Source organism: Pygoscelis adeliae, unplaced genomic scaffold (genome assembly GCF_000699105.1).
Source record: "Pygoscelis adeliae isolate BGI_AS28 unplaced genomic scaffold, ASM69910v1 Scaffold134, whole genome shotgun sequence".
Classification (NCBI taxonomy): Eukaryota; Metazoa; Chordata; class Aves; order Sphenisciformes; family Spheniscidae; genus Pygoscelis; species Pygoscelis adeliae.
Window position 1 is genome coordinate 2,490,392 of NW_008824716.1, and position 13,504 is coordinate 2,503,895.

Genomic DNA, 13,504 nt, shown 5'->3' on the forward strand with positions numbered 1-13,504 from the left:
TGTTTATTTTTAGTAGTACAGTAACCTGTTTCATTGCTCCTAGCTACATCTAATTTCTTGGCATTCTTTCACATACTTATTTTCTTTCTTTTTTTTCTTTCTTTTTGGGGGGGGGCAGGTTATCTGGTTCAATAAAAATTATTAATGGCTTCTTAAAAATGTCTTATGAAGTAATCGTGTCCAAATTTCAATGAAATATAGCCTAATGCATATTAATATTTCTAATAGGTGTTTTGAGTTTGACCCTTAGAGGATGTGCTCAAAAGGGTCTTACACTTCCTTTTATTGTCTTTAATACATTTCAGATAGCTCAAATTGTTTACTATGCTAGTCTTTTTTATTTTTTAGTTCCCTAAAGTTGATGGAAAGTGACTAAAACCCCATAACACTGTGTAAAAGTTTTCAATTTTACAGTAGCTTATTGTCAACCATTATCTGAAAACAGTTTGTAAAAATTGCATGTCTTGTAAAGACAGATTTTACACATCAAATTGTTTTTTTCACCCAGGTCATCTTGTAGAACACTCAATTCAGAAGTACCCTGAATTCAAGTAAATTATTTCTAAACAGTCTTTACCTTCGAAGTAAAAGGACTCACCTAATTTTCCCTATGACTTTCTGATATTTGCTGAAGAGGTAATGATGCTGTAAGCTGTTGTGCTCTAACTATTTGACCTGTGCAACAGTTCAAAATCTTACCAAGAATCTGTGTATTTTTATTAGGCTAGAAGGAATTCTTTTTACTCCCCTTCTGCATATTTTCACATACTGTTTTCGTCATTCCCACAGAGTGTCTTATCACACGTACAACTTCCATCGAAGAACTGCATACTCAGCACAATGCAATCTATCACCTGCAGACTCGGAAAGACAGAGCAGGAAGTAGACTCCTTTCATTGCCTCTATGTCTGCTATATTTCATTCTTTTTAAGATTTGTGGGTTTTCATTTTTACAAACAGCAAGTGACACGGCAAAAAAATGTGTCAGTTCTGTCAAATGCAGTTGTCCCCATCACTTCAAAGAACTTTGCTTCTGCACTTACAAAGATTAAAGTGAAAAACAAACACGCACAAACCCTTCCATACTCAGGAGAGAAACGGAAGTTGTCTCAATGTCTACAGAGGTTTTGCACTCTGCAACACTTTAGCAGTGCTTCCCATCCACTGTAACTGGGAAAGGGAAATATGGTACCTGTCCGTCTCTTGTTCTAGTACATAGTCTAGATTCACTCTATTTAATTTGAGAAATAGGGCCCTGCTGTCTTTCTAAAGTGAATAGGGAGCAGTGCAGGCACTGTCATAAACCATATACATTCTCAGTAAACAGCTTCTAGAGTTGCCTTGACTAGGGAAACAATCTTAGGTGTGTGTACTCCTAACTTGTTTATATAGATGCCTGAAGTGTAGGTTGCATGAATCTGAGCTAGGAATCACTTGTGACTCGGTATTTCTGGATGTTCCTAAAACTTGAAACTCTGCCTTCAGTAGTTTTTAATTTCATTAAATTTCAAGCAAAAATTTAAAAGTGTATTAGAAAAAACACTATATACTAGCAGAGACTATGAAAAACATATTAAAAGAAAAATCTTTGAATGCCTTATGAGGCTGTATCATAGCTGATAATAGCAGGCAAAAGAAGTATTGCTTTTTAATAATGTAACTTTTTTATAGCAAAAGCTAAAATTGTGCAAAAAAAAAATCTTGGGGATTTTGTTCCAACATTTTATAAGTGCTCAAAATATTGTTGATTAAGCTATTTGTCCAATGCATTCTGCCAAATAAAATTACTGTTGGATAGATGTTGAAAGATTCAGTTTCAATATCAAAGGTAATGGAAAATATTATTTACAATCAATAAAAATATTCTGACCCTTTAACATTTCATTTCTGATGTCTTCACAGCAGCTGTAATCGGGATGGGCAATGTTGGCTAGTTTGATTTTTGCATATTAAACTATCATTTAATATGAACACTTGAACACTTTTAAGCTGGATTTATATTAGTGAGAGATGAGGCTACTCACCTCCTGAAAGGAGTGCAGCAAAGACTCTGAAGATGTGTCTTAAGTACATACAGCTGAAGGTACCGAATTGTTTTCATTGTGTCTGAGCATAGTGAAAAACATCCTTGAGGACCTTAATACATTAGTTACGTTATGTTGAACTTTCAAGACTGAATTATACTCCAAAACATTTTTTTTTCTGCGTGCTTGCTTCCTTTATTGCTTTTTCAGATATCCACGTGTCTACCATGTAGGTACATAGCCTTATATATGATGTTTCTAAACATTAAATTCAAATTCAAAGAATAGGCAGTTAAAGATGAGCATTCTTGTGTTTTCAGTTCAGCTAAACTTAGCCTGGTAAACAGAAATAAATAAAAGAGAACACCAAGAAAACTGTGTGGCCTTTGCTTTTCTCTTATGACTTACTTAAAAAAAAAAAAAAGACACCTTCAAAACACGTAAATGACTTCTGGATAGATATGCTATTGTGCTGGTTTTGGCTGGGATAGAGTTAATTTTCTTCATAGAAGCTAGTATGGGGCTGTGTTTTGGATTTGTGTTGAAAACAGTGTTGATAACACAGGGATGTTTTCGTTATCGCTGAGCAGTGCTTACACAGAGTCAAGGCCTTTTCTGCTTCTCACACCACCCCACCAGCAAGTAGGCTGGGGGTGCACAAGAAGTTGGGAGGGGACACAGCCAGGACAGCTGACCCCAACTGACCAAGGGGATATTCCATGCCATATGACGTCATTCCCAGCATATAAAGCTGGGGGAAGAAGAAGGAAGGGGGGACGTTCCGAGTGATGGCATTTGGCTTCCCAAGTAACCGTTAACGTGTGATGGAGCCCTGCTTTCCTGGAGATGGCTGAACACCTGCCTGCCCATGGGAAGTAGTGAATGAATTCCTTGTTTTGCTTTGCTTATGCGTGCAGCTTTTGCTTTCCCTGTTAACCTGTCTTTATCTCAACCCACGAGTTTTCTCACTTTTACCCTTCTGATTCTCTCCCCCATCCCACCGGGGGGAGTGAGTGAGCGGCGGTGTGGGGCTTAGTTGCCGGCTGGGGTTAAGCCACGACATACGCAAACGCAACATTTGAATATATTTCAACAGAAAACATCTACAGGATCTACACTGTGTTAACACAGTGGTATATCAGAACCCTATTCTTACTACTGTAATGAAATGTTTATTCTGTTTATAAATATGAAGAGGAAGGTTATGTTATCATTATGCATTTTAGGAAAGTGAGCACAGAAGCATGTCTGGTATTTGTGTATTGTCACAAAAAAGATCTCATTTCATTAACAGCATTCACTGGAAACATTATGTCACAGTATCAGCTTTTATTTTAGCTGAGAAGATGCAAATGTTTCTTCTAATAAGATGTTTTTGTCCTGAGTTAGCAAAAATGAATGTACCCAACATAATAACACTACAGAAAATCACCATGAAAAGAGAATACTGTTATCATAATGAAACAGACACTTTAAAGATATTCTACCCAAAGCCTTTATTTCTTTGTACAACTTTGACCTGCTGACAATGAGAATGAGTTTTTAATGTATTTTGTGTTAGTACTTTGTGTCAGGAAATCCCAATGCTCTGCAACAAGCTCTCATCCTTATAGGTTTAGAAAAGGGATGAGATACTGCTGAAAGGGGACTATTAACACTGCTGATAATACACAGTAAATCCAGTAGATCCAGAAAAATTCTTCATATTGTTTCTGACCATTTCCTTTTATTTCCCACATACAATCTTTGTAAAGGGCCCTTCCATTTTGACTGCATTTATTTATTCTTGCTGTCTTCTGATCTTTTCTACTTGTCTGTCCTGAAGTAAAACACATCCTGAGAAGCAGTTCTGCTTTGTATTCTGATTGTCAGCCAGACCCTTTATAAATACACTCCTCAGAAAACAGAGCCTTAGACAGAGGAAGACCACCTTCTATCACATAACTGTCTTGAGATTGCAATTTTAATGGGATTACAGCATGAATAAAGAGAATAGGATTGAAATTATTCTGAACTATGTGGAGACAAATACCTCTGAAAAATATCTACAAGGTAACTGTTGAGGTAACTGTTTCAAAGTTTTAAATTCTTTTTTTTCTTTTTTTTTTTAAATACCAGAAGCCGCTCATCATGGAGGGAAGAGCACAGGACTGTGTTTTCCCCAGTTTCTTCTCACCTCAACCCCCATCAATTGTTTAAAGAAAAGTTTTGAAAGTGCTTGGAGCACCATTTCAAGGCCAAGTATCTCTAGTTCCTTGGAATGCTCCTCTAGTAGGCATACATGGTTGTGTCTCCTCAACCTGGGAGGATTTTGACATTTGAGTCTTTGTATTAAACACAACAGCTCAGTTTCCAAAAGAAGGCTGGAGAGTGTCCTTACCAAGAGATCCCCTCCAAATATGCGACTGAGAACACTCTCTGGAAGATAACATTTTCTCACCACCTCAGTGAGCGCTCTGCCATCATATAAACCAAAGGCACGTCTTATTTTATTGTGTTCTATAGAAGTGACTTTCATGCAACACTTCAGTAAAAAAAAAAAGGAATAACAAAAAAAGTCAAAAAAAAGGATAAAGCCATGAGAAACTTTGGACAGTGAAACCCAAATGGATGCAGCCTTGCAGCCTATAACAAAGTGTTTGAAAGGCAGGTTTAAAGTCATGTGAGCTCCAGGCACCTGCACTGACTGCAGGTGACTTCCTCCCTAGCACGCTGGCTGTTCTGGTGCCGTCTGAGACACCGGTTTCACTCCATGCATTACAATGCTAGTGGGAGTGCCTAGCACTGCGATCTGTAGTTCACTTCATGGCCTAAATTTCTCTTCTTTGACTGAAACGCAAACTGAAATCTTAGTTACCCTGAGTTATCTGTAAACATAGTGGAGAGAAGTGAACAACTCCAGTGCTTACCAAAGACCTGAACTGCCTGCAAAAAAAGATTCTTTATCTCTCTGTTCACAGCAGAGGGCACAGATGGCTCCACTAAATCACCAGAATTAGATGGGATGAATTCAGGCTTCAGAGCTTATAAGTTAGGTATGATAGTTGTTACATTTTAGGCTTGTAGGTCTTTTTTTGGCTCTGATGCTAAGGATCAGATGTCTCTGTATGATCTATATTTTATGTTCCCATTATAGTCTGCCAAGCTCTACTCAATGGAGCTGAGAGGTTGATACACTTGATCTGTCACCAACAGTGGGATACACATGCCTATCCATAGTTTTTTCATGTCATTTTAGGTGCTGCTTTGCACTCTTGGCATCTAGCTACCGCTCTAGAAAGGTGCAAGTCTTCCTGACAGCCCTGTGCAGAAGTTTGAGATGCTCAACGGCATTCTAGATAGCCCTTTATATTAATTTTCAGAGCAGTTACATCTTGCCCTGAATGCCAGCTTTAGAGCAAGCTGAAGCATTCTCTAGTTCAATTGACTATGTTGGTGAGACTCACAGACTATCGTGGAAGCTAAGACTCCTAGCTCACTGGTCAATACCTATCGGTAGACATTTCAATGTAGATATGTAGATATGGAGCTGAATCACATCAAAGACTCACTTCAAAACACGCAGGTGTTTAGTGAATCCCTCCTAAAATATCCAAAGCATCCACACTGGGATGGCAGATACAATAGTTCATTGATCAAAAGCCTGCACTCTTCCAGACTGGCAGCTGGAGGCCAGGTGGGATACCTTAAGGCATCTCAAGTAGCACTAGATGCTGACACACAGGCAGAGGAATCAAGCAATCTTTGCTCCTGTTCTGCATAAGGAGGTAAGAGTTCTCACCTCAGTGACTTGCTCTGAAGATGAATATTTAACCAAAACTTTGAAGATGGAAAATAAGACAAAACAGTTAGGGCAGAAGATTGAATTGATATTGCTAGGGCTGCTGGGAGTAGAGCAACATCCAACTTGATGTTTAAAATGCAAGTCCTTCCCATTTGAACACAGTTTAAATGATCCCATATAATGTATTTCAGTTAAACGCTTACTACTTACCAGCAGCATTAGGTAGCAACATGAAAACCTGCAACTCGAACACTTAAGCATATATTTGTTTTCACAAGCAGTGGAATGAATGACTGAATGTATCATAAATGATTCAATATTTCTTCTTTCAGAATGATGTTTTCTTAGCATCTGTTCAAAGTACTCTGTCATCAGAAATATTTAGGAGTTGAAATTTGGCCTTTAAAATTCATTCCCTGATGAAACCGGCATGAAAAAAACAGCAGAAATCACTGAAACATTTGTATACAGCATGTTAGAAAGAGTATGCAGTCTATCAATCTGTGCTGATAAGAATGAAAGTATTTTTCTCATCCACAATGTGAAAAACAGAGCTGTTTAACTTTACATTTGTTTGTGAGCCAAAACCTTTGAATCCCTCCATCTCAGAATGCAGATGGCAGTTTTATCTTCTTATCTGCTGGTTCAGGCTGGTACAGAGACTGAAAAGGAAATAGTAACACTGCCTGCACAGGTATCTTTGCACATGCTTTTAATTCATAAAACTGTAAATTATGACATGTTGCCAATCATTTGAAATTTCATAACTCTGAACAACCTGTTAGGAACCAATAAGTTATAAGCCTTCAAATATTTTCCTCAGAAAATATTTCCCACACTGTTAAAATAAAGCATAAAACTAATTCCTGAAACTTTTACCTGTCTGAGCAACTTCTACTCATATAAAAAGTATAGAACTTGACTATAGGAAGTGGAGGTGCTGAATACCTTTATTTCCACTTAAAATGTCACTAGACATCTCCTTTAAAATAAAATTATTTTTGGTAAGGAAGATGAATGCGCTTAGCTCCTCAAATGCCAGCTCTAAAGGAAAGTTGTCTACATCCAGGTTTTGTATTTCAGCTGGCTAATATTTGACAATTAATTGTCTTGTTTTGCTTTTCCGTGTAAATTACATGAGTGAGAAGGAAACTAATGGCTATGAGAAGCTGGTGACAAGCACAGTACAGTGAAGGTGGCAGTCAGCTTCCTGCATGGCTCTGATAACACACCTGAATCATGAAAAGAAACACTCTGCATGTTCAGCTGATTATTTCTTTGTGGAAGAGATGCTGTGTATCTCCACTTATGCCAAACTGCTAGGCTGCTCCCTGAGAGTTCATTGCTTTGAAGTGAGACGCTAGTCATGGATTATCCATCCTCTTCATATGTTGGAGTATTTTAATAAAGCCTTCCCAAAACAGCAGTTGGGGGTAGAAAACTTGTAATGAAACCCCAGTCAGCAATCAGGGGTTTGTGATTGTTTTCAGGGTGGCCAGGTTTTGCTCTAACACTGTACCTCCCATTGGATGTCCTATTAAGATAGTGGGATCTTTTTACATTGTCCTCAGTGGACTCTGGCGCAGTTACATGTTTGAACCTTGGTACTGGAAAACGGACTGAAAAGGCCATAAGATTAATTGTTTTCTGAGTCTTGACATAAGAAAAAGCAATGTGCTCTAATTCCCCTTCCACACTTTCATACCTCATCTTTTATTGATACTCAGCCAGGTGTTAGGTTAATTTTGCATCAAAACAGTAACTTCAAAGAGTAATGGGGCTTCTAGATCTTTAAAAAGAATAAAATGAAACAGAAAAAGAGAAAACTGAGCTGATTTTCTCTGTCCACTGCCACTGGGCTCGCTGCCCATTTCTTGTCTTTTATTTTTTAATTTGTTAATTCTAATGAAAAAGGGTTTGCATGGCAAGTTTAGGAGGCTTTGGCAATACAAAGCTTAGGACAATCTCATTTTTTATAAAAATGAACAAAGAGCACCCACTCACTCTAAGATTGTTCAATGGATACTGTAAATGAATGAGACATTTATTTTTGTGCCAGCTCAACTACCAGTGTCGACAAGATTTGCATATATTTTGGCAAGTGCACTGCACAAGGTGGTAATAAAATAGGCCTTTTATATTTGAGCCTAGTTTACTTTAGTTATACTCATTAAAAATGTGTTTTCATGTGAAAGGGATTTCTGTAAGGGATACTTTGGAAACAGCAGCATCACAGAAATGTTTGCTATATAGCCAGTATCAAGCATTTTTCCACTGAGAAAGAACATTTTTTTGAGAAGAAATTCCCAGGTTCTATGAATTTAAGATTCCTGGTTTGTTTTTTTTAATCACTGTTAGGCTTAACATTGCAGGCTTAAATATCATGCTTATTACTTGCTGCTACCAGCTGTATGTTTTTTAAGTAACACAAAATATGGAATTAAAAAAAAATCAAAACTCACTTTGCATGTTTTGCCATCTTCAGTGACATTACCTACCCAGAGGCTACTCACAGGAAGGCAAAAATGTGCTTTTACCCTATGAAGCATTATTCAGGGTAAAATCTTTTTCACAAGTAGTGGTGCTGGTATGGCTGAAGGTGTGATTTTAAATCAATTTGCTTTAAATGTGTAGAAAATTGTGCAAGCAAAATGCTTCATGAGCAGTACTTTGGTTTTAACAGGCTCATACCATTATATTTTATTACGCATTAGGAACGTGCTTGAACTAAACAAACCAAAAAAAGCAACAAGAACAGCGCATTTAAGCTCAGTAAGCTTAATGAAGCAGGTTCAAGACTATGTATTTGTCAGACCTGAATAAAAATATCTGCCCAGTGTCACACGAACATACACTGAAGGATTAGGTTTATGGTTTTAATGTATTTCTTAAGTCTTTGGTTTGCTCCTGTTTAAATTGTCTTGACAAGATATTGGACTGCTAATTCAAATAAGAGAAGAGCAATGAAAAGAATCCTGTCTTTCTTTCAGTTACCTTGCCTCCTTACTGAAGAAAAAAACGCAGAGGATCTAGCTTCCCCACCACAACAATACAGAGCATCTATAATACTGAAGCCATTTCCGAAGAATTAATGTAATTTTTCTTCAGAGATAATAATGTCTCTTTGAGACAAATGCATTTCAGGCATACATACCATTTTCATATTTTAATAATATGAAAATAAATGAAAAAAAGGTGATTAACCACAAAAGCTTTGACAGGCTGAATTAATGTTTCATGAAACACAGCTATCAAACTGTACATAAACAGAAAATACTCTAACCTGAAAAAATAGCTATTTCTTATAGGTAGAATGGCAAAATCTGGGCATTATATTAATACTCTTACTTAGGCAAAGCAGAACCAATATCTATAAGAAGCTCCAACATTTCAATAGTCTCAAGGTGAAATAATGTGCCAGTCACAGAGAGAAAAATCAAAACCTGCCTCAAATTGCATTCCCTACTTTTAAAACAGGTATCAGCTGCCGCTGCCCTTGCATTAGCTGAAATACAATTGCCTTTGCCAGTGATTTCAAGAAGTACAGCATAAACTCTCATTTATGATTTTGAAGTGTACTAATTTTGGGAAGTATTATGACATGTTAGACAAGATAGCCAGCACCCAAGTATTTGTGAAATATGCATTTCTTATAACTAAAATAATATTTAGCTTTATAATTAAAATTCTAGGAGAGAGAGAGAATAAGTTATTATGAAAATATATAGCTTTAATTTGCAGACATATAAACACTTTTGGTACATTACAGACATATGATGCCAGAAATCAAAATAATCAGTTTTAAGCATAACACTAATTTATCTTGTTCACACAGAGAAATTTGATGTCATCATCATACAAAAGATAGTTCTCAGCTCTTAAAATGAAGTGAAAGTGATACATCACCAATAAACCTGCTGCTTTGTTGCAGAGGATACAGCAAAGAATAAATTATCAAGAAAATATGCCACCAGTCTTACAAGTTAGATTTTGGACTAGATCCAAAATCAAAGCCAATGAAAAGGAGCCAGGAATGGTCGCCAAAAGTCAGAAACAAGATCCTTCACATGAAATACCAATCCAGAAAGGAGCAACAGTCAGAATAAACTAAGTCCTATAATTCCTTAGAATATGAAGCGATTTTTGTTTTCATCTGGCAGATCAGATTCAGAAGTATCACATGAAAAAATCTATTACACAACCAAACTGATGGAGTACTACTGACAGATTGGTCAAAGTACAAAAAACATCACCACTTCTGTGACAACTAAAGATTTAGCCATTCCCTTGCTTCCTTGCATCTGGCATGTTTACGAGGATGAGCATGGGGTTCTGTCATTATTTGCTGTAGGAAACATTAAATATAATTTTCCATAAAAATGACCAGCAGATTGCTGGAGCAAATGATAATGTGGGTGAAATCTGGAGCAAATGAAAGATGATATGTCACAGCAGTTCAGATTCTCATTACAATATCTTGCATTCTTGCTCAACAGGAATTGCACTTCTTGTTAATGCCTCTTCTATCCTACTGTATAAGCTTTACTTGTGAGGTAATAAACATTCTTTCTTTTTTTTTATTATTACTAGTGCATTTTAACGTCTTTATTCTTTTAATTATACATACATCGGAACAGACATTTCTTTTTTTTAGGGTTAAACGTCTGTATGCCAACGTGTATTTTATATTAAAACCAATATATTTAAAATATACTCTGTGTTTATCTCATGGACAGTACCTCGAACAGTTCCCTGCTCAGGAGCATCTGATGCCCTCTTGTGGTTAAAAGACTTTTAAAACTTGAGTTTAAAGAATCATCTTACCTTCCCCTTTTTTATGATCACTGATCTTACTGATTTATGAAAGCTGCAAATGATGTCCATGTTTTTATAGAGAGGGTGCTAGCTGTTAGTACTAAGGTTTCATAAAAAAGCTGTACACTGAATTTCAATTTAAAAAACTGTAAACAGCTATTTACAATTATAATATTATTAAGTTATAAATTAGTGGTCCTTCATTGCAACCTCCGTCAATACAACCCATGGCTAGGTGTTTCAGAGCTGTCCAAGGTTTTTAAGATGTTGAGTTTATCCACAAAGTAACGTCAAATGTTAGAAATCTCCATCGGTTTCTTCTCCAACATGTGCAGGTTAATTCTTCCATTTAATGGGATTTGTACTTCCACGTTTTCATCTGCTCTGTGATGCTTTTTTCCTTTTCTTAGACAGATGTAAATCCCCATCCCTGTTACTAAAGCAATTGATCCCAAGCTTATTATTGACAGAGCTACCAAGGTAGGCATGCAGGATGCTGACTCCATTTTTTTATGTGTAGGCTCTATGGATATTTGCGGCTGCTTTTCTTCTATACTGATATCAGGCTCCTTTCTTAACAAACTTTCAATGTAGCTCTCATTGCTAACAGTGTCATTGACAAAAAGGTTCACCATGACAGTGGAATGGAGAGGTTCTGGATAGCCGTGATCACTAACTTTTACAAGCAGCCGATAGAGGCCGTAGTCATTTTGCATAAGTGACTCTTCCAAGGTGATATTACCAGTTTTAGGGTCAATCCTAAATGACTCCGGTCGAGGGCCTCTTCTTCCTATGATGCTGTAAGCTATGACTGCATTCATACCAGTGTCCTTATCAACAGCATAGACCTCAGTGATGGGAGAGCCAGGAAGGGTAGAAGGAAGGACCAACAAATAAGACATATTAGATTGAGGAAACAAGACCAAAGGGGGGTTGTCATTTATGTCCAGAAGAAGGATAGTTATTTTTGCAGTAGAGGAGAGGGCAGGATCACCGCCATCAACTGCTTCGATCCACAGAACATAGGAGCTTTGCTGCTCCCTGTCCAGGGAAACTTTAGCTCTCAAAACTCCTTTTCCAGTATCTATGACAAAAATATCGCTTCCATTCAGAACGGAAAGGGCAACCCATCCATTTTGCCCTGCATCAGCATCTGTGACACTTATAACTCCGATTTCACCAAAACCTGGAAAGTTTTCTGGCACGAAAAAGCTGAAATCCTTATTGATAAATCTTGGACTATTGTCATTTTTATCCAATACAGTGATGGTGACAGTTGCTATTGATTCTCTTGGAGGGAACCCAGAATCTACTGCTTTGACAGTATATCTGTATTTCTCTTTTTCTTCTCTGTCCAGTTGGGTGGAAACTGTAAGAACTCCTGTGGCTTTATCTAAAGAAAAATAGGAAGGGGCATCAGGCCCTAAAAAATAGGACACTTGCCCTCTTTCTCCGCTGTCAGCATCTGTAGCATGCAGTTTGGTCAAGAAAGCATTGGGAACGTTGTTCTCCTCAATGGATAATTCTATCAGCTGTTGAGAGAAAACTGGAGAGTTGTCGTTGTCATCCAGAACCTGTACTTTGATTATTCTGTTGACATGAAATCCTTCTGAGTTCCACGCAACTACAGAGATTTCATACAGCTGCTGTGTCTCATAGTCCAAAGGCTTTGTGGTCTCTAACAGATATTCATTATTGTATGGCTTGTATGGTGAAAGTCTGAAAGGCCCATCACCATCCAAATAGCAATTGACTTTGTATTTTTCATCAGGGTCTTTGATGGTGAAAAATGCTATCGGTGTGTTGATAGGCTCCAGTTCCTTTAAGTACACCACCCCTTCTGCTTCATTAGCTATGAAACGAGGGACAACTTCAGGTGGCCTCATCATGACTTTGATGATTGTCACTAGCACTGTGATCACAGCAGGGATACAACCAGGACCGTTGCCCAGTATGATCAGCCTGTGGAGCCTTGGAGCGTCCCCATCAACTTTACTGGAGAGTGTGATGGTTCCTGTGCTTTCGTCCAGATGGAACAAGTCTCTGGATGGCTGGGGAACCTTCTGGCTGTAGGAGTAGGTGATCTGGGCATTGGATCCAAGGTCCATGTCTACTGCATGGACAGTGGCCACGTGTGTCCCTAGACTGGAATTCCCATAAAGAGTGACATTGAGCTGCGAGTCGCTGAACTGGGGGCAGTTGTCATTGATGTCACTGATGCCAATAGTGAGGGTGGCACTGCCCACAAGCGGAGGAGTCCCCCCATCCTCAGCAACGATGACTGTGACATACTCCTCCCGTGTCTCCCTGTCCAGAGACCCCATGACAATCAGGTAGGGAGTCCTCTCCCCGCTCTCATTCTCCTCCACATCCAGGGTGAAGACACCATAGTTATCTTGCAGGCGGTAGGTCTGGACACCATTGGTGCCCACGTCAGGGTCAAGGGCAGGGTGCTCGATAGCCAGGCGGGTGTTTACAGGTGCATTCTCGGGCACCGAGAGGCGGATGTGGGGCACAGGGAAGTGGGGTGCATTGTCGTTGACATCCCGGATAGCAATTTTTACCTTCACCAGGTGGAAGTACTCCTGCGGCAGCACCAGCACATCCAGCAGCAGCAGGCATGACTCGGATGAGGGTGAGGAGGAGACAGCAGCTGCCCCCCCAAAGACGGTGGCCCCACTGCTCTCCATGCACAGAGCTTCCCGGTCTATCTCCACGGCCGAGGTGTGCAGCTCTCCAGAGCGGTTGTCCAGCTGCACGTACTGTCCCCCTAAGCCACGGGAGGCTAGGGTGAAGGAGAGTGGGGGCTGGGGAGCCGCAGGGCGCTGCCCACCAGCCGTCGACAGCCGCAGGGCACGGGACAGGCTGCCTGTGAGCACCC

General features: G+C 38.9%; 1 protein-coding gene across 1 annotated transcript in view; it reads right to left on the reverse strand.

Moving 5' to 3' along the window:
- Positions 1-10,454: 10,454 nt before the first annotated feature.
- Positions 10,455-13,504, reverse strand: part of PCDH20 (protocadherin 20) — a 3,669-nt gene continuing 619 nt past the window's right edge. Inside the window, exon 3 of the mRNA XM_009323207.1 lies at positions 10,455-13,471. Coding sequence (XP_009321482.1) covers positions 10,914-13,471 — 2,558 coding nt within the window. The 3' untranslated portion in view covers positions 10,455-10,913. The remainder of the gene's footprint in view (positions 13,472-13,504) is intronic.